The 26100-nt window shown below is 41.0% G+C and overlaps 1 protein-coding gene across 3 annotated transcripts in view; it reads right to left on the minus strand.

The window, feature by feature from the left end:
- The window catches only part of mylk4a (myosin light chain kinase family, member 4a), a 29199-nt gene that overhangs the window by 601 nt on the left and 2498 nt on the right, over window positions 1-26100 (minus strand). The window contains exons 1-13 of one of the 3 annotated variants that reach the window (XM_067361975.1): window positions 7417-8210; window positions 6082-6169; window positions 5548-5989; window positions 4860-5113; window positions 3960-4065; window positions 3321-3414; window positions 3118-3227; window positions 2570-2711; window positions 2356-2426; window positions 2124-2252; window positions 1786-1938; window positions 270-348; window positions 95-149 (exon numbers count right to left, since the gene is read on the minus strand). In XM_067361975.1, coding sequence (XP_067218076.1) covers window positions 96-149; window positions 270-348; window positions 1786-1938; window positions 2124-2252; window positions 2356-2426; window positions 2570-2711; window positions 3118-3227; window positions 3321-3414; window positions 3960-4065; window positions 4860-5113; window positions 5548-5989; window positions 6082-6169; window positions 7417-7929 — 2235 coding nt within the window. In that variant the 5' untranslated portion in view covers window positions 7930-8210 and the 3' untranslated portion in view covers window position 95. Of the gene's footprint in view, window positions 1-94; window positions 150-269; window positions 349-1785; window positions 1939-2123; window positions 2253-2355; window positions 2427-2569; window positions 2712-3117; window positions 3228-3320; window positions 3415-3959; window positions 4066-4859; window positions 5117-5547; window positions 5990-6081; window positions 6170-7416; window positions 8211-26100 lie in introns of those variants that run through there. The other 2 variants (XM_067361974.1, XM_067361976.1) reach the window with 2 other exon arrangements.

Genomic DNA, 26100 nt, shown 5'->3' on the forward strand with positions numbered 1-26100 from the left:
TATCATAATGTCGCTTGCGGACACAAAAATAGCAAACAAAGTTCCTTAGATTCTATAAATTCCCTAGACTACGGCATATTGACAGTGTACTCACATTAATTTTCTGGTGGAGGCAGACAAGAGTTTCTGCGCGAACGGCACATATTTTTCTGTTAAGAAAACCAAGTCACTCTTAGAAAGCCCAAAGAAATCCCATAATTCACAGATCTTGGTGTACAACAGAACAATGTGACATCATTACAATGTCTTAAATGAAATGCAGACTGTACCTTCTGATGCAGGCGGAAATGGACGGCTGGATCAGACAGCCAGGGGTGCCTCAGTGCTTCTGTTGCTCCTATCCTCCAACTACACAAACGCACAGAAAGAACATCCATGGAACATAAAAACAAGGGTTTAGGTTTCAATCCATGTACTACTGTCATTATCTTATGAGACAGGAATTCTAAACTAAGTGAATCCAAAATGATTCACATGTATGTTCTATGTTCATGTTCTAACATGATTGGAGGGAATAACGATGCAACTGAATGCAGCTAACCAAATAATCACGCAATGGTGGCAATGGTGGCAACTACACCATTAGTATAGAAAAACATTGCAAATCCAGTTGACTGTCTCTTTAAAGGGGCAATATGTAGAATTCATAAACCCTTGTTATTTGGGACACCAGTGGCCATTAAGTGAACTGCAACCAGCAACTTAGTACTCTCATGCTCACACTTGTGCACATGTAACATACAAGAGATTCAATGCCCTGATATACTCATGGCAAAGTTCTTTTTCATTATTTTCTTAGAGATAAAAAATACGTTGGAAATACCTTTGCAGTGATAAAGCCTACTGTACTGTTAACCCATTTAAACCCAAGGGCAACTATAGTTGCCACAGTGTATAGTTGTCTTTTTTTTTTTCTAGATGTTATTCATGTTTTATGTCTCAATGACATGCAAGCAAACAACCAAAAAAAAAAAAAAAGGTATTCACTTCCTTCCTGTCACATGAGGCTGTCAACTTCCTACCCCAATTTCCAGGAAGCATGGTGAAGGCAAACCCTCTCAAAGAAAGGCAATTTTCATGTTACCAATAAGTATTTTTTGCTGATAAAGGTGTCAATATTTTTATTTATTTATTTTCATTTAACGATTTGACTGTTGGGGCAACTTAATGGCTGCATGTTGTTCTGCACAATGTTCAACTACTTTAAGACAAATGGATTTGTTGTTTGTTGTGTTTTCATATTCAAGAGATTATAAGCTAGATGCAGCTTTTTTGGGGTTCTTCGACTTTTATACATTATAAATTTGTTTATGAATAAAGATTCTTCTGTTGAAAACAGTTATTTTGGTGAATGAAGATACTTGCCAGGTCACTACTCCACTTTATTAATTTATCCATTGTAAAACCCGGACAACGCCACACAAATGTGGCTTTTTGTTAATGACTGTCCTACTACAGGATTTTACACAGAGCAACAGTCCAATACCAGTTACAAAAGACACTGTAACAGTCTGTCACAGGCAATTCTAGTTGCATTTTTCATTCATTAATTCAAATTATCCTTTGACTATGTTCTGGCCTGTCATCTAGTGGTGAAATTTTTTTTTTGGCCCGATGCCAAACTTAATTGCTGACCCCTAACTTAATTGCCGACCCCTGACCTAGGAAGTCAGGTCTCGTTTTTTAAGTTTCGTTGCAAGCTGTTCACATATTGGCAATACAAAATTGATACAGGAAAATTCTTAAATATAGCCCCTTTAATACATATGTTACTCTCTTGTATACCTTTTATCTACAACGAGCAGTTTGGAAATGAAATCCTTTGCTTCATTCGAGACTTCTGAGAATTCATCCTCCTCAAAGTTCCACTGGCAGGACAAAATGTTATTTAGCGTCTCATTCTCATCATCCCCGAGGAAGGGGGACAAACCACTGAGCCTATAAAACACAATTTATACACTGAAAAAAAGGTCTAGGATGTACTTTGACACTATTTACACTTAATTTACTTCTTTTTTTTTTTTACAACTTACTTAATTTACAACTTACTTTTTTTGTTAAAATGCTAATTTTAATTGTGCTAGAACATTTTCAGAGTGTGCCTGACAACACATGCAACTTACAGCATGTATGTGATAACACCCAGACTCCACATGTCTGTGTTGAATGACACAAAATCATAGTTGACCACCTCAGGCGAGAGAAACTCCGGCGTGCCGAAATTCACTCGTAACTTCTCCCTGGGCTGATACCTACAGAGAATGAAAGTTTCCCAATTCAAATGCACTCTACATACTATCCATGATGTTGCAGATATTTTTGTAACAAAGACAACAATGCCGTGACCATACTTACTTCCTTGCAAGTCCAAAGTCGATGATCTTGATTTTATTAGTTACTCTGCTGACACAAAGAATGTTCTCTGGCTGCCGGCCACAAGAAACAACAAGGTTACAGTGGTTATTTGTTCTAAAACTAAAAGGAATGTCAGCTGGTTCCCTCCTGTGAGGGTTATATTTTAAGATTTAAGTGTTTTTATTGTTGTATTGCTTTGGATCTCTGGTTGTACCTTTAGGTCTAGATGGAGGATGTACATTTTGTGCATGTAGCGCAAGCCTTCACAGATCTGCCTGATGAACATCACTGTGTCGAGCTCCGTCAACTTGTAGTTCTCGTCAATGATTCTGTCAAAGAGTTCTCCTCCATCAACACTGTTCAGGAGAAGGATCAACACAGAATTAGCTTTCCAATCCTTACTTTTCTAAACAACTGTAGTTTGCAGAGCTACTCAGCATTAGTTAAAGTATTAAGCTATTCATTCATCATTACAACAGTACGTTACATTAAAAAGTTATTAAAATTCTGAATAACACAAATGAAAGTGGATGAAACTTCAACTGTAGCAGCTTTTAGTCAGTCAAGCTACAACACTGGTAACACTATATATGTGTAATAACCCACAGCTCAAAATCATATTACAGACTAGCAGCTGATACTGTCTTATGATTGACACACAGCATTCAGACCAGGGGAAATAAAACAAAACCAATTGCATTCTGTTTCAATTACATTTAATGAGAACCAGCCAATAAGAATGCACCAATAAAAAGTACATACTATTCAAGTACAAGGATAATGTCATTCCTGGCCTCATAGGCTGCGTAAAGCTGGATCAAGTTGGCGTGGTCGAGCTGGTTCATAACCTGAATCTCATTCTTCACCACATCCTGTCAGATAAAGCACATTAACCTATTATTTTACAACTGAGCCTTTACATTACCTTTACATTTGGAAAAAAAATGCTGGTTGGTTTATTGTACCTTTTCTTTTTGACTCCTAGCTTTGATTATCTTGGCAGCCAAAGTAAGTCCAGAAGAATTTTCAATGCATCTATGCACCTGACCGAATCGACCTCTGCAAGGTAATAAAAGCAGTTATAAATGACAATTAAGACACCTAGAAAAGTCCAAATTATCCCTCCACTTATGTATATATAAACACGAACATACCTCTGCAATGACATTTACACATGTATAAGTGTGGCTTAAGTGTCCAAATACCTTTTGGAGCCACTGTATATGCAAAACGACATTTTAAAAGACTTATAGGCGCAGACCAGTAAAGACTTCAGGGACACTGTTATAATGCAGTAGGCGTCATATTTTTCAGATACTATTCCATTAACAACAAGAAGAACATTCCCTTTGAAGAGATGGATTAACACCTAGTGATTAGTGTCCAGCTGGCGTGGAGGTACAATTTCACATACTCTGAAATTGCTATGTAAAAATAACTGTCTTGACTCTGAAGTTATGAATCGGGTGAGTGGAGAATGACTGTGATGTTACGCAATTAGCCTTTGAGGGGATTAGCAGACTACACTGCCTGAATTTACACTGTCTCTAAAACATTCTGTTCTGAGAAACTGGTTCCAACTGCAAGAAAATACTTCCACAGACCCTCCGAGAACCTCCTGTCGGTTGATAGTGTAGAAGTTGTTAATCTGGTTGGGTTTGGCAGACACAACACGGTGTTTGAAGGGTGCTGGTGGAGGTGGGGTGCAATCTGCAGGACAATAGAAGATAGAGAAGGATGAAACGTTTGAAAAAGCATGGAGGTTAAACAGTTGGCATGCCTGTTGACCAGACACATATGTTGTGTTTTTGGAAGCAGCTCCCCAACATGAGATGCTCAGCTGCTTAACTAGTTTTCAAGACATTCTTGGTCAAACAATGCTAACCGTTATTTGTGATTATTACCAATTGACAGAAATGTTGGGACCTCTTTGTGACAGACTTATGTATATACATAAAGTCAAAGGTTTGGACATACTTAACTTAAATGTTTCACTGAGAAGTGTTTAAATTAGGGCTGCCCCTAATAGTCGACTAAATGTTAATCGATGAGTAAAGCCTTAGTCGACCAAAAATGTATTAGTTGGTTAGTCACAGGAAAAAGAAAATTCCAGTGGAAGTGACGAAGTCATGCAGTCCCATAAGGGACAGAACCAAGATAAATGTGCACTATCAGTTGACCACAGCTAGCTAGCAAAAATCAGCCTTAACCAGCATAGAACCAACATGGTACTGGTTGAAGTTAGTATTTTCGGTAGAGATATTACTTTGATATCTTAGATCATTAAAACATGATAAGAGTGTGTTTTATATCAACCCAATATTGTTAATTGCAGGGTAATTTTAGTATCATTGATACACTATTATAATTTTAGTTAATGATAATAACCATGGTAATTGTTATAGCAAACTGGTTAATAGGAAATGAATGGTGGATTATGTGATTATAAGACATATATTCCATTATTTTTATCAATTATACAAATGAACCACTGAGAATCTTACCAATGAAGAAGTTATCATTGTGATCTTCATCTTCATCCTTATAGGTCTCCTTCTTCAGTTTGCTGAAATCCAACTTGATTTCCACACCATCAGCTTTGAAAATACCACAGAGATCTTTGGGTTCCTGAAGCTCCTGCTCGCCCTGGTCTTGCCCCTCCTCAACCCTGCACTTCTTGTGGTCCTCCAAACCCAAATCTTCTTCTGTTACATGTCGTTTACTGATGGTAGTCACCTCATCCACCTGCTCAGACTCACTGCTGAAACAACAGACACATAAAAGTGGGTGAAGACATCAGGTCTCACTAATTATAGCCGTGCTGTTTGTGCCTAAAAAAAACTGTATGAATGTTTTCACAATGAAATAATTCGTAAACACTTTTTCTGACTCACAGTTAGTGTTCCAATTCATCTAAAAAGGTGTTTGATAAAGGTTCAGATCTGGGACATGTGTAGGCCAGTCAGTTTCTGAGTAAACCATATATGGACCTCCCCTCATGCACAGAGGCATGGTCATGCCAAGATAGAAAAGGGTTCCCATAAAATTGGAAGCACACAATTCTCTAGAATGCAGTAGGATTGAGGTGTGTAATGATTGGAATAGCCAAACCTCTTACTTAGAAGTGGGGTTTCCACATACTTTTGGTCATGTGGTGTATGACATGGAAACCACACCAGATTTACAACTCACCTTTGTGCTGAGGTCTCAGTTGGTGTAGTAATGTCAGATTTTGAAGGACCCTCAGTAGTCGTCTGGTCCTCCGTACATTCATCCTCCTGATCTTTGAGTATTTCAGTGGCCTTTAGGGGCATCTCCTTAGTCTCTTCTTCTGCTAATTTTTGTGTTTCACCTTGGATCTCCTCTATCTTTGGCTCTGTGTCTTTCATCTCATCTTCCTTCAGCTCCAGATTGACCTCCATCTCTTCTTTTGAGTTCTTCTCTTGTTCAGGTTCAAGCATATTGGCTTCCTCCAGGATAATGTCCTGCAGAATGGGAGTAACCGAGCCATCCTCTGATTTGTGCATGCCATTTTCCTGATGTTGGGATGCTTCAGAGCGTTCTGCATTCTCTTGATTCAGTTTCTGAACCTCTTTAAGCAACAGTGTCTGTTTCCTCAAAGAGACTGTAAAAACTGCAATAAGAACATAATAAAGAAAGAGTGAAAATGGTGTTATGTGTGTCACATTATTTTACTTTTTTTTTTTTTTTTCCTGCTGTATTTACCAGTTGAATCAGGTGGTTTCTTCTTCTGTGTCTTGAGGCCTTTAAAGCTCAGATGAAACTTTCCATCTTTACCTTTGTGGTCTTTTTGCTTTGGAGCAAATGAAAATATAGTAAAGAAATAAGATGAGAGAGTTAGTTTGAAGTGAAAATGTATTTGTTTTTATCTTCAACAAAATAAACTTAAAAACGGTAATGTGTACAGAATTTGTGCAATTCTTTCAGGGTCGCTAATAATTTGTGTAAAATGCATGGTTCATGAACCTACAAAGTTAGTACATTTGAAGCAAATATTTTTTTAAAATAAGAAATATTTTGATTCAAGATGCTTGAGCTTGTAAGTAGACTCAGGATGTTGGGCTCACATTCCAGAGTCACTTTAGAGTAGTAGATGTAGTTTTCTGTTACAGACACAATATAAATGAGATGGGTTGTTAGGAAGCACAGTTAGTAGTAGATGTAGTTTTCTGTTACAGACACAATATAAGTGAGATGGGTTGTTAGGAAGCACAGTTAGCCTTGGATAGCAAAATGGGATAGCAAAATGTTATATGAAAATAAACTGTTGGCTTCTCTTCTCGCAGTGATGCAGGAAGCAACTATACAGCTATGAATACAACAAAACACAGTGGGTAAATGAACGATAAAATTAATTTATGATGAAACAATCAATAAATATATTATTTGAAAGAATTTGAAATGTAACATTTATGCACAACATGTCATTTAAACAGTAGTTATAACAGAAGTGTTAGGGCATAAAATTGCTACATGGTCTCACTTGACTGTCATATTAAATACTAATAAGGAAGGCATAAATAGCATGGTTCCCCTAATGTGGCGCCATCAGTTGAAGTCTTTCCCTTACATAGCTTATGTAGGCTGATGATGTGTGGGGTATCTACAATAACACAACACATGGTATGTTGAAGGCCAAACAGGTGAGGGTGGGGGAGTAAGGCAGATGAAATTATAGCCCAACAAACAATTCCAGCTGACTTCATGTACATCATTTACATCGTGAAGACCAATTTAGTCATGTGCTTTAAAGTTAATCTAACTTTAGTGACTGGTATAATGGCCATACAAGTGTCTACATTTTAAAGACCTTTCAAAATGGCACCATACCTTCTATGTCAACTTGAGAAAGCTTCCATGTAATACTTGGAAATGTTTGAATCACAACATTGCTTCTTTCACTATAATGATGATGATGATTATGATGACATTTTCTTCATGGAACACACTTCAAGGAACACACAACAACTATTTTACCTCTTTGTATATAGCCAGACAATTGAGCATTGTCTAGCCTTCTTTACTGGATATTTAACTCACCTTGGTAAGGACAGGCTCACTGTTATTTGAGGATTGGTATTTAGTGATCAGTTTGATTTTACTATCCTTGGATTTGAGGGCTGAAGCTGTTTTGCTTTTTCGAGAAGCTGGCCCTTTGAACATAATATCCATGATTTTTGAAGTTTTCACTGTTTCTCCAATAAAGCTGACAACCTGCTGAATGCTCATCACCAGTCTCTCCATTCCTTCCAGCTTTTGGGTTTGCTGTTCTGAGCGTTGATTTACTGCCAACATGATGCTGTTCATTTCTTGGCACATTTCCTTCATCTCATTGGCTGGTTTTGTATGGATAACTGGAGGAAAATGGATCTCCTCCTTTTCCACTTTCAGAGTTTCTACATCTTTCTCAATTCCATCAATGTCCTGAGACATGCCATCGAGTCGGCTAAGCACTTTTTCCTGGATACTTATGAGTCTGTCCATTTTGCTGCTCAATGACTCAATCCTGACCTGGAGCAGGTCAATACCTGTGCTAGAGTCAGCAGAACTCATGGTAGCATTAAGAATCTCAACTAAAAACAACCAAGGAAAACTTAATAGAGAGTCACCGCTAGTAGATGAAGATAGCTCAGTCTGGGTATTCAAAAAGACATCAATAATCCAACAATAAACCAAGTAGAATATTCAGATGAGATCAAGGCCGGACAAAAACAATACATTTTAAATCCCCCAATAACAAATTGATCGTTCCATCTCTTCTTTACCATTGAACACTCTATGTACCTCTGTAAAGTGGAGGTCACATTAAGAATGGAATGAGCCGGTCTCAGTAAATGTAACTGGTATGGGGGCTTTTACGTCAGCAGTTCCCGGGGAGGGGCTATGTTTGGCTCAGGAATTGCTGTGTGACATCTTAGAAGCTTTGAGTGCTAAAGCCATGTCAGATTCCTCCCTGCCAGGTGTCAAAGGGGCCCCAGGGACACTCGGTTTCCAGAAAGGGCTGCTCAGAAAATGAATGGAAAGAAACTTGAGTGCTGACTTCTCTTTCACCTTGAGAGGTTCGATCAGAGACGTCATGTTATTTAAGATTTCACGTTTATGGAACTTCCCAGAAATTCCAGGGGCTCATATTCTGCAATCTGCAGGAATGAAGCCAGGAGTTGAGGAAGCCAAGAGCACATGAAGAGGTCAATCAAAAAATGATGGGAAAAACTGAACAAAATTACAGAGCTCCTAAGGGGACATGGTGATGGAAAAAAAATATGAGATGGAAGGTAAAATGCTTTTGCATTCTCTTGCAAAAGTATTGCGTTCTGAGAAACTTTTTTCTCTCACAAAAGAGTTCCTCCGAGAAATTTTGCAATCTCTCTCAAAAGTATTGCATTCCTCCAATTACGTTTGCATACATTTGCATTTTCTCTGCTGGTGGGTGGGTCAGAGCACCAAATTTGTATGGAAACCCCAGGGTTTTAAAAAAGTAAAAGCTTACCCATCCACAGTTAAGACAGTTACAGATCAATTTTAACTCCGAGGATGACATATGAAGCCGCTCTCGACCCTAACAAACTCTGCCCCATAATACAGTTCACTTGACCTAGTTGTAGTGTAGTAGTCCCGTGTGTATTTCAAATCAGTGTTCATTTTCTGTATTTCTCAAATGCCAATCTTACCAGACTAAAATGTCTCTTCCCAGAATAGCATGAGAACACTCAGAGGTGTCGCTCCAACACCATAGTCATCGTATCATAGCGACAGGCATCATTTGACCCAATGCCCCCTAATAGATGGCGCCATTGGATATCCGAAAGGCTAACAAACACAAATAAATTTGTAGTCTATGAAGCATACACAAATATGCTGAAATTAACAGATATTTACACAATATTTACTCAAAATGTAATAAATATTTGAAAAAAGAAAATATGCATTGGCCATTGACAAGCCTGTTGTTATTTTGGAACAAATACAACAGTTTTGATAATCAGCCAAGCAGCCACAGTTATTGATAAATTATATTTCCTATGTGTGACTACTCTTTATAGTTCACTTTGCAATTCTCCAGGGTGTATGTTTGAACCAGGGCTGCGCAAGTCTCAAGAGAAGGAGACTTCTGTTGTCTGTTTTCATAATGTACTGGCAGTGGACATCTGACACTGACGGTGCTGTGAAAATGGGATCAAAGTGAGACCTCATTTGCAACAGGGTGTGGATCACCTATCCTTGGACACCAACAGATGACAGAGTAGAAATGCAGACGGCAGTCATTCCATGTTGTCTAAGACAAAATAAACTGTGTAACAAGGCAGCACAAACGTGTTCAAGGACAAATTGAGGAATCAAAATACAATCAATCAACATCTACTTTACAAAAATGATTAGATTAACCTGGAACCTGGAAACATTGTTAGGGCCAACTATCTGACCACTGAATTAAAACGGAAACAAATGTTTAGCATATTTAGTAGATTGACTCCATGATTAAATGACAAACTGCCCATTGAATCATGAGAAAGACAAACATGGCAAGGGATAAAACACCCACAGTTTTCAAAAATATTTATTGACAAGTATGATTATTACTGACTTTCAGTTCATGATTCAGAAATGATGTTACATAATTCAAATCTAAATGTTGGTGCTGTCAGGGTACGCAATGTGAGTACTGTGTGTATAGGCAAGGACACCACTGTTCCAGTGTGAGTTAGATTGACAGCATTTGATATTTGATATATTTGATATGTCCAGCCCATCAGCATATCCAAGAAAAAGCACATCAGCTATCTTAGCCAGAGTATAAATCTGGACATTCGGAGTCAGAGTAACACAAAACTGCAGAGGACCATACCATTTCAAGACAACAAAACCATTAGGCTGAAGAGTAAACAGGCGCTAACACAAAACCTCTCTTGAGTTTATATTACTAGCAGTTTACAATGAAACCTGATAGATGGGAGGTAATACAGCCATACAGAGAATTAAGCCAAGTCTTACTGTGCAGTGCTGCGGTGAGCAAGTGACGAACACGGCTGTGCTGCTAGTTATGGCAGCATGGAAAAAAAGCTGCACAGCTGCCCAAGCTGACATAAACTACATTCAGGCCATTCATTTACTGATATGAAAGCTAAATAACACATGTTGTGCAGTAATGAATACTCAGCTACATAAATTGAGGCATACTGTGTCACCTCTTGGACAAGATGAGCCAATTTTTTTGAAGCCTGAACTAGTTCAACGAATGGGCTGAAATCGTCCAAGCACAAATTGTTCTTTTGGCAAGATGAAAAGTTGAAGTTGGGTAAATAGATACACACAAGAGGGCTATCGCTACAGGACATTGGAAGCACATTATGACTCTATGATGGGAAAAAAAACAAACAAAAAAAAAAACAATCCCATGCAAACTTGGATTTAAGTATCTGTTTTGTATGTCACCGATTAGACACCATCTATGTTAAATATCTATCTGTTAAAAACCTGATTAAGATGACCATTAAAGTTATTGTACAGAAATTAATTTGGTGTACTGTAAAACAAATAGAATACTGTACACAATAAAACACCAGTTACAATATATTTACAATGAAAGCTTCCCAGGTATTCAAAGGCAGGTGTAGTCCTGAAATACAGATTAAAATAATACTGAACCGATATTTGATCTTAACTTGACACGGACAATTTAAAGGTGCAGTGTGTAAACTTTAGCGACATCTAGCAGTGAGGTTGCGAACTGCAACTAATGGCGCACGCCCCTCACACCCCTCCCTTTCGGAGAAGCTACGGTGGCTGTCTGGCTGACATGTCATTGTCTGAGAGAGCAGAGAGTAGCTTGTGTGAAGCAGTGAGGTTTCTTCTTAAGCCCGGAGCACACCAAGCCGACGGTCAGCCATTGGGCAGTTTTTGTTCATCGACAGACTAAGTTTTCTCAGGGTGCTTTCACACTTGGTTCGATTGCTCTCCTCTCCCCCTGCCCCCACTGGATTGTGTTCACATTATATTATTTGGGTCCGACCCGCAGTTCGTTTGCGTCATCAAACCAGCAGTTGTTTACTCCGTTGCTTAGTAATGACGGCACAGGAGAAGGTGGCAAAAGCATAACATTGCCCTCCTCACTTTCATATTTTTGTTTTTGAACCATTGGTTTTGTTCATAAGAGCACTTGCCTCTATCTGCTGCGACTGTAGTACGCTGAAGGTAAGCAGAAATGAGAAAGGCTACACTACAGCTCTTTGCTTGCAGCACGTCAGTCACGCTCGTTGGGAAAGTGAGTGAAACACACGCACAAACACACAATTTTATCAAATAATATGCCATTAATAGCGGTTCACTTCTGCAATTTGGTATGTTTGCATTCATATCAGAAGCGAACCGTTTTTAAGCGGACTCGGGTACGGTTCACGGGTGCGCATTCGAGTTCAGAAGACAGTGTTGATATCATCCAAACGTACCGAACTGTTACGTCAATCAAACCCGGGTGCGCACCAAAAGTGCTAATGTGAAAGAACCCTCAGTGTTTTCCACACCGTCGGCTAAAGTTTGTCTTCGTCTCCTTTTTTTTCGGCCAATTCGGCGTCTGAGCTTGTCTGATCATTCTGATTGGCTGTTCAGCTACTCCAACCTGCTGGTACAGAAAGGCATTTCTTCTTATGCAGGCGCAGAATGGACATGCTACTTGGCCGTCGAGTGTTGAGTATCGGTTTGTTGTATCAGGGCAACTTTGGACCTAGACGCTGCCGACGTGAGCAAACCCCACAGTCTGCTTTCGTTGCCACTAGTCTGTCGGCTAGTCTGTTTCGGGCTTTACTTCTAACAAAGAATGGTCTCTGCTTCTAATAAACCAGACGACTACTACTACTACTTTGTGCGTATTCAACATTGTGAGGATGCAAGCTGCCTCTAAAAACATGAATGATTTAGAAGAACAACAACATAGTGATGAAACGCGCTCTGTGGAGTGTTTGTCCATTTAGGTCTGCTGTATAGAAATAGAAATGGCTCATTTTAAGGTAATAAAAACATAACGGTTCATTATGTAAGGTCTTTATGCACCACTGAAAACATAGTTATGTATAATATATTGCATTTCTGTCAATAGATCCTCCCAAATTTTACACATTGCACCTTTAACAAATAAATATAATATAAATTGTGTTTATTTTTGGATATTCCATTTGCCGTGACAACAATATTTTTGTTTATTTATTGTCACTGCGAGCAAAATTTGGGTTACTTTTATATGGCCCTCAGATAAATTTTGATGAAATTGTTACATCAGTGCACTCTATACCCAAAACCCATTGCTAAGTTTGACAGTACTTTGTCAATGTCAATTAGCTGATTGTGGTACATGTTAGTTGAGGAGTGGGCATGTTTGGCTAGAAACCGTAGTGTTCCTACACCATAAAATATTTTCAGTTGTTTTGTCCATACAATGAATATCAGTGTAAAAATTAATTATACAACTCCAGTGGTTTAATCTTAGTCTTATGAAGTCATACAATCACTGTTTTATGATAAAAACAGATCAATTTAAGTGGTTATCCACTCTAAAATGTAATATTCACTCTCAAATCCGAATACTAATCTAGCTTATAATTTAAACATGGCATTGTGTACATTGTATCTTACTGGCTCTTATGACAAATTGCTTGTGATCTTCCTTATTTGTAAGTCGTTTTGGATAAAAGCATCTGAATAGCTGTGTTGTCAATCTGAATAGCTGAAAAAGTCACGTGACATGCAAGAACATGGTTTGAATATTTGAAATCAGGTTCTATATACAGTACATGATTTGATCAATTATTTGATGTGATTTGAAAATTTTACTATACTACAATGTGATCATATCGCTTGAGAATATTACACTTTATGCTACCTTTACGTCCTTTTTGATGCTTGAATCTTTTGGAGTTTCAAATTTCATAATATTGGCAAAAAGAAAACAAGTTTAAACCAGAATGAGGGTGAGTAAATGTACTGTATGCATATGGAAAGAGAGAAGAACAGTTTGTATGTTGTTTATAATACTTGATTACCAGGAGTTCAAAAGACAGTGAGAGATGGATACATATAAACACTGAGTGTGCATGAATAAAGTGTGATGTCGCGACACCCATTCAGCAGGGGTGCCTTGGCAGGGCAGCCCCCTCCATCCAGACAGAACACTTTGTCCCAGGACATTTAGGGGTGGTTTGCAACCCCCTGGCCCTCAGTTCCAATATCAATTTGCCTGGAAACCATCCAACTTTCCAGTGACAGAACCAAGATATGACACGTGCCCCGAGGATATGTAACATATGAGCTGTACTCAGTGCTAGTGTAGTGCTCTGAAGCTCATGTGGATACAGTACACATACAACCTCTGTATGCTTTTCTACAGTAGAAGAATGGAATTTAAAATCAAATAAGGGGAGAAGAACTGTCTTTGCATATCATCACATCCTTTAAATAGCACAGGAGTTAAATAGCTTGAGCAAATGTTGACTTTTAGTGCCTCAGCACATTTGTGCTGTCATTATATGGAGTGGACTTTTTTTTTTCAGCAGAAAATATCTAACATTTGGATGAAAACCCCCAAGATTTGATGAGTAGCTAATATAAGGACCACAAATGGCTTGTAACTGCTGTGCCTACAAACAGTATGTAATGATTCTGAATATTATATTTTATTAGACTGTTCAGTTATTGCTTCAACAGTCCAGTTTATAATAGTTTTATTTTAGCTAAAGCTTAACTAAACCTTTATCTAAACAAAATCTGAAACAGATGCTATGACATATGAACAACAATAAATAAAATTTTACTATTGTGCTCAATCTATATTAAAGTGCACATTGTGCTATTTTAAAGGCTCATAATTTTGTTTTGGAGGTCTCCTATAACAGGTTTACATGCATCAAGGTCAAAAAAGCTTTAATTTTCTCATAATATACATTGTACATCACCACATTTTTCAATGATTCTCAAGTGACTCGTCAGATGATTCAGTCTATGGTGTTATTTTGTTGTGAAATGTCGAGAGCACATTATTGTGACGCGAGAGCATATCATTGTAATGTGCAAGCGCAAATCTGTCCGCTCACGCACAGATTTCCTTTGCTCTCTCGCAAACCTGGACGCGCGCTCTCAAATATACAGTGCTCTCTTATGAACTGCCTTTCTTCTTGCTCAGATATATCGTATGCACGCTCAAACTGTTTTCTGCGTGCTCAAACGTCCTGCGCGCTCAAACTGCACATGTGCGCTCACAAATCTCTCCGTGCTCTTGCAGCAATTACTTTGCTTTTGGATTAAACGTTAAAGACGTTAAAGTTACCAACCAATTAGAAGAGACGACTGATCCATGAAAATGCTACGTGTAATCTTATTGGCTGAGAGCGAACTGCGCCTGGAATTCTTTCGACAAAGCTGGATATTTCATTTCTTTACAATTTAATAATATTTATCAAATGTAACCTAGTCTAACTGCATCACATTACAGCTCAAACCCCAATTTATCTAAACAAACAAACAAAAAAAAATTTTGTAATAACAATTTATAGTCTATTACATTGTCTAATTTAATACACACTGATTTCAGCAATAAATGACCTTTGAAACTAATGTTATTACACTGTTCTGCCAGTAGGTGGTGACCACTGACTGTTAAAATGTATTTGATGTATCAGAATCATTAATTCAAGAAATTTGTTTTAAAACACTGGATGAAACATGTCTTCATTAAAGCTGCAGTCCACAACTTGTTTTGTGTTAAAAATTTACAAAAATTATATAATGAGAATATACAACATGAATCCATTTTCCAAACCGTGTTTTTGTCTTATCCTGAATCATTATGGTACACTTACAACAAGTGTTTATATTCAGACTATTTCAGACCAGACTGGTCGGACTCGCCGCAGATTATCATCACTGCGTGACTCGCCATAGACATACACGGAGAAAAGTAGCTCCGGCTAGAATGATCCTCCACAAGATGCATGCAGTTCTGTTTATTAACCGCTAGAGGGCCAAAAATCGTGGACAGCAGCTTTAATTTCACATGATATTGTAATGAATTCATTTAAATTAATACATATTTTTAATAGGCTTTATAACAATATACACATTTCTAAATAGACTGCAGTTCATAAGAGAGCACTGTATATTTGAGAGCGCGCGTTCAGTTTTGCGCGAGAGCAGAGGAAATCCGCGCGCGAGTGGACAGATTTGCGCGAGAGCAATGGAAATCCGTGCACGAGCGGACAGATTTGCGCTCGCGCATTACATTGAAATGCTCTCGCATCACAATAATGTGCTCTCGACATTTGACAGTAAAATAACGCCATGTCAGTCTCTCTAAATCCCTCCTTTTCATGAGCCTACTCTGATTGGCCAGATGGCCCAGTCTGTTGTGACTGGTCAACCACTTACAGTGCCTGTCAGAAATAAAATTCCCATTACCATAGCTGAACTTTAGCTCCAGAGGCTTCCTAAATCTTAGCGATTGTACACGCTGTAAAGACAGTAATGATGGTATTGATTTTACCATATCAATCCAATGATGAAACATTGGAAGAACTAGATATTCAACCCGAGCATCCATCACAAGAAGGAGCAGGACATTTCTTTTGAGCTGGTTTCAGTGGTTTCGTGTGTATGCATATTCCGTGTTTACGGATTTTTTTTTTTTTTTTTAGAACGGGGGGTGGGGGGGGGGTGGGAGATTGGCTAAGCTCTGGCTTGGTGTAGATGTGGCCTTAGTTTGTCTTAGAATATTTAAATGCACAAATTGTAATATTGTTACATTATGTTTGAGTTTTGTTTTCACTATTTTGCTCTGTTCTGTTTTTTCACTGTTACTTACTCTGTTCTCCTTGGCTGTTAATTAGTTCTATTACACCTGTTCTGTTTCATGCTTATTAATCCCCATGTATTTAAGCTTTGCGTTTTCCTTAGTTCTTGTTTGTATTAAAGTGATAGTTCACCCAAAAATGAAAATTTTATGTTTATCTGCTTACCCCCAGTGCATCCAAGATGTAGGTGACTTTTTTTCTTCAGTCGAACACAAATTATGATTTTTAACTGCAAACGCTGCCCTCTGTCAGTCAAATAATAGCAGTGGATGGGAACTTCAACTATAACAGTAAATAAAACTTGCTTAGACAAATCAAAATTAAAACCTGCGGCTCGTGACGACACATTAATGTCCTAAGAGACGAAACGATCGGTTTGTGCAAGAAACCGAACATTATTTATATAATTTTTACCTCTAATACACCACTATGTCCAACTTCGTTCAGCTTCCTGTTAGTGAGGTCAAAAAACGCTTTCTGGTGACGGAAGTGATGTCTCGCCCATATACTTCAATGAGCGCGAGACATCACTTCCATTGTCAGAGCGCGATCAGACCTCACTAGCCGGAAGCTGAACGAAGTTGGACATAGTGGTGTATTAGAGGTAAAAAATTATATAAATACTGTTCGGTTTCTCGCACAAACCGATCGTTTCGTGTCTTAGGACATCAATGTGCCGTCACGAGCCGCAGGGTTTAATTTGGATTTGTCTAAGGAAGTTTTTTCGACTCTTATTGTTCAAGTTCCCAATCACTGCTATTATTTGACTGACAGACGGCAGCGGTTTCATTTTTGGGTGAACTATCCCTTTAAAGTGGTTGTTCTATTTATCTACTGAGTGCTCTGTTTAGAGTTATTAAAGACTATTCTGATTTCCATTTCTTGACTTCCATTTCATTTAACATGCTCAAAGTGCTTGAACAATCACAACACTTTGGTCCAGCTGACCAATCAGAGCACATTCTGCTTTTCAGAAGGAAGGGCTTCATAGAGACAGGAACTAAACAGACCATTTCTGACAGACTGGGAAGAGAGGTGCTGCAATAATAGGCTCGTTTAAGATGAGCAAAATCTGCGCAGAACAGATCACCACAAGATGCATGCCGGTTAGAAATGTGTCCGAGTGTGGACTGCCTTGCTCTGATGTCATACCGATAAACTCTTGCATTTTTTTTATGTAATAAAGGGCAGAAATTCCTTGTACAGACACTTCCCCCGGAAGAGCATGCGTGCACACATCGACCATTGATAGCTTGCAGATGAACGCTAAGCAAAGGCTGCGCATACTCGTCACTCTTTAGCTCTGCTCACACGGCACACCTCCAGGTGCTCGGCTGTTTTCGGAAAGACTCTGTATAGCATATGTATATTTTATAAATATGATTAAACTAAAGACTTTTCAGAGATATGAAGAATGCACTACTATTCTATAGGTACTCAAGTTTAACATGAGATTGGCAGAAACTGTGTGTGGTACCCCCCTTTAAAGTAAAAAAAAACACATTTTTCGAATGGAAATAAATAAGTGTTACAGTACACTGGAGACGGACACAGACGTAATAGGTAATGTAGAGTTTATTGAACCACAGCAGAGCAAATGGATGAAACAGGTGAGTTAACAGATACTTGGAATTCGTGGAGTAGATATGAATGAGATAATTGCTGTCCTTTCTTTTGTAGTTGGAGTAATGCTGAAGACTGGAGATCGCTGGAGAACAATGGAGTTGGTGTAAACACACACACACAGCAGACGAGGAACACAATGGGAAGGAGACACGCTGGAGACAGGTAAGTATATGAAGAGTAGTCCTTGAGGTAAGCATCACACTGGGTATATACGAACGAGACCGGACAAATAGTGCTGTGTGTGTGTGTGCTTTATACTGGTGATGATGAGTGAGGTAATGAGGTGCAGGTGGCGGTGATCAGTACTTGGGAGATGGCGTGCGTTGTGATTGGTGGAGGTTGGAACCTTACGTGTCTGTGCCAGTACCCCCCCCTCCACGGCCCGCTCCTGAGGACCGAGAACCCCGACGCCGTGGTGGACATCCTCTACCCCGCGGTGCCGGCTTCTCAGGGTGATTGTCGTGAAAGGTTTGGAGTAAACTGGGATCTAAGATGTCGTTCCTTGGGACCCAGGAACGTTCCTCTGGACCATATCCTTCCCAATCCACCAGATATTCAAGTTGGCCACCACGACGTCGAGAGTTCAAGATCTTGTGAACCTCGTAGGCAGTTCCGTCCTCCAGGATGAGTGGAAGGGGGGGTTCGGCGGGAACCATGTCAGGTCCTGTGGGGGAAACAGAAGGGTAGTGAGCCTTGAGTAGTGACACATGGAAAGTGGGGTGAATACGATACCCTTGTGGCAGTTGAAGTTGGTATGTGACGGGGTTGACCTGCTTGATGATGGGGAATGGGCCAATGAACCTGGGACTCAGCTTTTTGCAGGGCAGGCGCATTCTGATGTCCCTCGTAGATAGCCAGACCAACTGACCAGGTTGGAAGACAGGGGTGTCAGAGCGTCGAAGGTCGGCTACCATCCTGCGTCTGCGTAGGGCTCGTTGCAACTGATGGTGAGCTGAGTCCCAGACCCTCTCGCTCTCCCGGAACCAGTAATCCACAGCTGGAACGTTGGAGGGTTCCCCATCCCAGGGGAACAGTGGGGGTTGGAAGCCGAGTACGCACTGGAACGGAGTAAGTCCTGTAGTAGACTGCTTGAGGGAGTTTTGAGCGTACTCGGCCCAACCCAGGAACTGGTTCCAGGAGTCCTGGTGGTCGTGACAGAAGGTACGTAGGAAGCGGCCTATTTCCTGTACCTTCCTTTCCGTCTGCCCGTTCGACTGGGGGTGATAGCCGGATGTCAGGCTAACGGCCACACCTAGGAGAGAGAAGAAAGATCTCCACACTCTCGATATGAACTGTGGACCTCGGTCGGAAACAATGTCCTCTGGTATTCCGAAGTATCTGAAAACTTGATTGAAGAGTACTTCGGCTGTCTCCATGGCAGTTGGTAATCCTGGGAGTGGAATGAGACGACAGGATTTAGAAAAACGATCAACTACAACTAGGATGGTGGTATTACCGTCTGAAGCAGGGAGATCGGTTATGAAGTCCACTCCTAGGTGTGACCATGGGCGTTCTGGAACGGGCAGAGGAAGGAGTTTTCCAGATGGCAGATGACGAGGTGACTTGGAAATGGCGCACTCCCTACAGCCCCGCACGTACCTTCTGACATCAGAAGCCATTCCTGGCCACCAGAAGCGTTCTTTTAGCAACGAGAGGGTTTCATTGACCCCCGGGTGGCCAGTACCAAGTGACGTGTGAGCCGAGTGAATGGTGGGAGTGCGACGTTTCCGTGGTAGGTAGAGCAAGCCTGGTGGACAGCCCGGCGGAGGGTTTGTGGAGGCATTGGAGGAGGGGATCGTCTCCTCAGACCAAGTGATGGGACTTACTATGAGGGAGCTTGGGATGATAGGTTCAGGTTCCTCAGTTTGTTCCTCAGGAGTCTGGGAGCATGGAGCATGGAGAGAGCATCCGCTTTAACGTTCTTAGTCCCTGGACGGTAGGAGATTGTATAATTGAAACGGGAGAAAAACATAGCCCAGCGGGCTTGTCTGGGGTTAAGTCTCTTGGCAGACCGAAGGTATTCGAGGTTCTTGTGATCTGTTAACACCAGGAAAGCATGTTTAGCACCCTCCAACCAATGCCTCCACTCTTCCAATGCGAGTTTGACTGCTAGAAGTTCCCTGTCACCGATGGAGTAGTTGACTTCCGCCGGGCTGAGCTTGCGGGAGAAGAAGGCACATGGATGAAGTCTACTCGGTGTCCCCTGCTGCTGCGACAACACCGCTCCCACTCCAGTCGTTGATGCATCAACTTCAACAATGAAGGGTTCTTCTGGGTCTGGATGTATGAGTAAGGGAGCGGTGGTGAAGGCTTTCTTGAGTTTTTCAAAGGCGTTGGTGGCTGCTGGAGTCCAGGACAGAGACTTGGGTTTATTTCTGAGGAGACTGGTGAGTGGATGGGTGATAGAACTGTAACCTTGAATGAATCTTCTGTAGAAGTTGGAGAAACCTAGGAATCGTTGGAGCTCTTTTATGGTTGTGGGTGCTGGCTAGTTAGTGATGGATTCCACCTTCCCCTCGTCCATCCGGATGCCACTGTGGTCAATGTGATAACCCAGGAATGAAACGGAATCTTGATGGAATGAACACTTTTCAGCCTTGAGGAATAGATAGAATTGACGGAGACGGTTGAGGACCTCCGCAACGTGTTGGCGATGTTCGGCCTGGCTCCGGGAGTATATGAGAATGTCGTCGATGTAGACTAGGACAAATCGGTGGAGAAACTCCCGGAGCACCTCATGAATGAAGTCCTGGAATACAGAGGGGGCGTTGACCAGTCCATACGGCATGACGAGGTATTCATAGTGTCCAGTAGGTGTTATAAAGGCGGTTTTCCACTCGTCCCCCTCACGTATCCGGATGAGGTTGTACGCGCTGCGGAGGTCCAGTTTGGTGAATATAGTGGCACCACAGAGATGTTCCAGGGCTGCTGGGACGAGAGGAAGGGGATAACAGAACTTCACCGTGATTTTGTTAAGTGCTCGATAATCTATACATGGCCGCAAGCCTCCGTCCTTCTTCGCCACTAAGAAAAAGCTGGAAGCAGCAGGGGAAATAGACGGTCTGATGTAACCTTGGGCGAGGGCTTCCTTGATGTAATCTTCCATGGCCTTCTCCTCCGGGATGGAAAGTGGGTATATCTTACCCTTTGGTACTGGTTCACCTGGAAGCAGGTCGATGGCACAGTCCCATGGCCGGTGTGGAGGCAGCTTGGAAGCCCGTTGTGGACAGAAGACATCGCTGAAGGGGGCGTAACACTTGGGGATATCCACTGAACGTTGTTCCATTGGACTTTCGATGGAAGTGGCACAGAGAGATAGATCAGGTGGAGATGATGGTGGAAGAGGAAGTTCCATCAGGCAACGTGAGAAGCAAGTGTCGCCCCACTTCAGGATTTCGCCCGATTTCCAGGAGATGGTGGGATTATGCTGCTCCAACCAGGGGCGCCCCAGAACCACGTCAGCCGTTGATTCCTCCAGAACCAGCATATGAGCTTCCTCACGGTGTAGAAGACCCACTTGGAGAGTTACTGGTCCAGCCACTTTACACACGCTCTTACGACTGAGGGGTCTACCGGTTATAGAGTTGATCTTGTAGATTGTCGGAGACGGAGTGGTTTTGAGTTGAAGTTGACGACAGATGGCCCCAGAGAGGAAGTTGCCGGCAGACCCCGAGTCGAGGAGCGCGACCACTGAAATACAGACATTGGCGGCAGTAAGAATGACAACAGTGGTGAGTGGTTTCATTTTATGTGTAGCGGGAATAATGGCACTCACCAGGGGTCGTGGAGGTCTAGTGGGGCATGCAGCAATGACATGCCCAGGTTCACCACAGTAGAGACAGAGACATAGAGTCAGACGACGGCGTCGTTCTTCAGAAGATAATCGTGAATGTTCAAGTTCCATGGGTTCTTGGGCTGGTTCTGGAGTGCTGACGGGTTCGGATCGACAGGAGGGCACGTTGATGTTGTACTGGTCCTGGTGCTCTTGGATGCACGCTTGCATGCGAGTGGCGCAGCGTATGGAAAGCTGGATGAACTTCTCAAGACCGATGTTATCCTCGCATGCAGCGAGATGCAGCCGTACCAGAGTATTCAATCCTTGCCGGTAGGTGGTGACAAGCGCTTGTTCATTCCATCCGCTGATTGCAGCAAGCGTTCTGAACTGTAAAGCATAGTCATAGATAGACATAGATCCTTGTTTAAGATTATAAAGTTTCTCACCAGCAGACGAATCAGTGATGGGTTTCCCAAACACCTCCCGGAAGTGAGAGATGAACGCTGAATATGATTGCGTAACTGCACCCTGTTGTGACCAGATGGAATCAGCCCACATTAACGCTTTACCGCTGAGTTGAGAGATGACAAAGGCAATTTTAGATGTATCACTCGGGTACAGGTGCGGCTGCATCTCCAGGACCAGTGTGCATTGCAGCAGAAATCCGCTGCAATCCTCCGCCGATCCTGAGTAGGGCGCCGGTTTGGCCATGGGACTGGCGTACGGAGGCAGTGAAGGAGGAATGTTGACTGTGCTACCGGTGTCCGCTGGTGCAGGTGAATGAACTGGATCAGGAGCTGGTGGTGGTGAATGAACTGGATCAGGAGCTGGTGGTGGAGAATGGACAGTTAATGTACGCCAAAGCGCATCCACCAGCTCCTGAAATGGATCCGGGAGGCTCATGCTGGGTTGACTGTATTGGTCCGGTCTTCTGTTACAGTACACTGGAGACGGACACAGACGTAATAGGTAATGTAGAGTTTATTGAACCACAGCAGAGCAAATGGATGAAACAGGTGAGTTAACAGATACTTGGAATTCGTGGAGTAGATATGAATGAGATAATTGCTGTCCTTTCTTTTGTAGTTGGAGTAATGCTGAAGACTGGAGATCGCTGGAGAACAATGGAGTTGGTGTAAACACACACACACACACACACAGCAGACGAGGAACACAATGGGAAGGAGACACGCTGGAGACAGGTAAGTATATGAAGAGTAGTCCTTGAGGTAAGCATCACACTGGGTATATGCGAACGAGACCGGACAAGTAGTGCTGTGTGTGTGTGTGCTTTATACTGGTGATGATGAGTGAAGTAATGAGGTGCAGGTGGCGGTGATCAGTACTCGGGAGATGGCGTGCGTTGTGATTGGTGGAGGTTGGAACCTGACGTGTCTGTGACAATAAGTACTTTGGACATCTTATACATTATATTTATTTTCATTTGAAAGCAACAGAACTTAAATGACATCCATTTTATCAGCAACACAGCACATGGGTGTGAATCCAACCTTTGATCTCTAGGTGTCTCATCCACTATGAAAAGAGAGAACTGTCCATCTTGCCTGCACTTTTTTCACTCCCCTCACTGCAGCCGCCTACTATTTCAGGTGAGGTGCATCTCAAACGAGCCTAATGTCAAATGTGAGAAAAATAATGTATTTTTTGACCATTCAAGCATGAAAACCTAGTTTAGTAGAGCCCAAAAACAAAATCAAGACTTTGAAAAAGGGCAAAATAGGTCCCCTTTAAGGATATAAGCCATTTAACTGCTATTGATTGCCTCAAACAAAAAATCTTGAATATCTTTCAAAGATTCACAATCCAGTGACTGGTTCAATCTGAGGAGAGTTAATCATAGTAGCCATGTAACTGGCAACAAAACTTCCTGGTGGCAAAATATAAAATTTATGTACTCTGACTCCTGCAAACTGCATAAAGCCAACCATGCAGAATGAACCTGCTGCTTTTTGCCAGTTGTTTCCATTTTTGTGTGCAATATGTTTTATATTCCAAGTATTATTGCCATCACAAGTTATATTACAACAAATGGTTTTAAAGACACTCTGTTGTTATTTCATATTTATTTACACACTCGTGTCATCGAACTGTTGTATAAACGCAATATCACACTCATAGCCGTGCAGTGTGGCACACTGTGATTACCTATGGCCGAATCACAGCCGTGCTGATAGCCATATCGCACAGCTATGAGTGAAATGTTGTTTATATATATATATATATGTATATGAGCAATATCACACGAGTAGCCGTGCGATATGGCTGTATATCAGCACGCTGTGATTCGTCCGTAGGCACGAGGCCGCAGGCCGAGTGCCGTAGGTAATCACAGCGTGCTGATATACAGCCATATCGCACGGCTACGACTGTGATATTGCGTTTATACAACAGTTCGACGGCACGAGTGTGTTAATAAATAAGAACAACAACGGAGTGTCTTTAAAACCCTCTTTTGTGCAGCACTACTTCCTTCCGCCATGGATTCAAATCTCAATTTGACAGTTGGACCAAGCTTCCGTTACTAATTCTAAAACGTCACTTCAGAACTAGTAACGAAGGAACGTTTCAAAACTCATGTTGTCAGTTGGACCAAGCCTCCGTTGCTAACTCTAAAATGTCACTTTAGAACTAGTAACGAAGGAACGTTGAGTCGCTTCATTGAAACACATTGAATTTTCTACAGTATTAGAGAGAGAGAGAGAGAGCGCGAGAGAGAGAGTAGGCTATTACCTGTGTCTGGTATATTGCATTACATTCATTCATCAAGTCGATGTCCATAATATTACATCCTTTATACAAGTCCGTTTGAATGTCCGCTGAGGTAAGCAATCTTTGTATTTGTCTTTTTTTCAGCTTTGGGAATTTTCCATCCAACACCACAGCGCTAAAACAACTTCCTTTTGCAAAAGTTCCTTTCAATTTAAAAGTCTCACTGACTAATTCTCCTGTAAAGTGTTGCCGCCATCTAATGGCGTATTAATGTAATGTTCACTCAATCCATATTACTTAATGGACATATTTATATAAAATAATATTTATTGAACAACATATAAGCACATGTACAGTTCAGTCAAACATAAAGCTCTAGTTATTAAAAAAAAATAGGTCACCATTTACGTTGGTACGTGGGTTTTACAAATATTTAACAAATGAAAAGGATTTTAAAGAGCTTGTGACAAAACCTCCCAACTCCATTGGATCCTCAAACTGTCAATCAAGCCTCATTTATCTGCCTCACCTCGTGAATGAAGTGCACACGCAGTTTGGACATCTCTGTGCAATGCGAAGGTAAATAAAGATCTGATGTTTGAAAAAAAAACTGTAAAGCGTTTTCTTTACTCAAATAAAGTTTAATGTTTTACATATTTGAAGCGGAGAAGAGTCTGATATGTCCCGTCTAGTTGTAGTCAATGTGCTATATAAGGATGTAACGTAACGTTTATTATTATTAAATTTAATATAGCACAATTCTACTTGCTCTGTAACAAATAATAGATTAATAAGACCAAAGATTGCCCGTTCTATGTACTCAAATTTAATTATGTCTCGTGTTTAACCACTATAAGAGCCAGCGGCAAATCCCCGAGGAACTGGCCGAGATGAAGCTGTTCTCGGCGGTTACAGAAGCACTGAACGGCCGCTGACGCACTCGAGATCGCATCTCAGAAAACGTCAAAACAAATTGTAAAATAGGCGCTGTCATTAAATATGAGTCACATATTTCAGGTCTAAACAACTACATTCTCGTCTAAAAAACTATTAAAACTACAGTTTGTGGTACAAGAAGTAGTATTTGTAAAAATTACGGTTGATTTGATCGGCCGCCATGACGGTCACTTCAAGCGGAGTGATACAAACGGTGGCAGTAGGAGTGCTGTTATCACTGAAATATCGCATGGCTATCAGCCAATCAGATTCGAGAACCAGACAGAACTAGACAGACAGAAATATATATTTATACAACAGTTCTGTCTGGTTCTCGAATCTGATTGGCTGATAGCCATGCGATATTTCAGTGATAACAGCACTCCTACTGCCACCGTTTGTATCACTCCGCTTGAAGTGACCGTCATGGCGGCCGATCAAATCAACCGTAATTTTTACAAATACTATATATATATATATTTATATAAAGGATGATGGATGGTGCAACTATTTGTTAACATATAGATGACTATTTCAAATTCAGCCACATGACAAAATAGGGTGGTCATCCCATTTATCCTAGCTGCAGACAATGAGCATACCAACTGTTTGTTTGGCAGCACTAAATCACCTGACACTACATAGTTCTGCCTCCCTTTGGTGGCCCTAGGAGAAAAAATACAATGGCATTTGCCATGCAAGCTAAATACAACAACTCAACAAAATTAGCTCAGAACAAACTGATAAATAATTAAAAACTAATCAAACTCTTTTCATATAGCAACAATAAGTGGCAAATGAAACATTTGGAAAAGCACTGTCTTC

This window comes from Chanodichthys erythropterus, chromosome 16 (genome assembly GCF_024489055.1).
Source record: "Chanodichthys erythropterus isolate Z2021 chromosome 16, ASM2448905v1, whole genome shotgun sequence".
NCBI classification, from domain to species: domain Eukaryota; kingdom Metazoa; phylum Chordata; class Actinopteri; order Cypriniformes; family Xenocyprididae; genus Chanodichthys; species Chanodichthys erythropterus.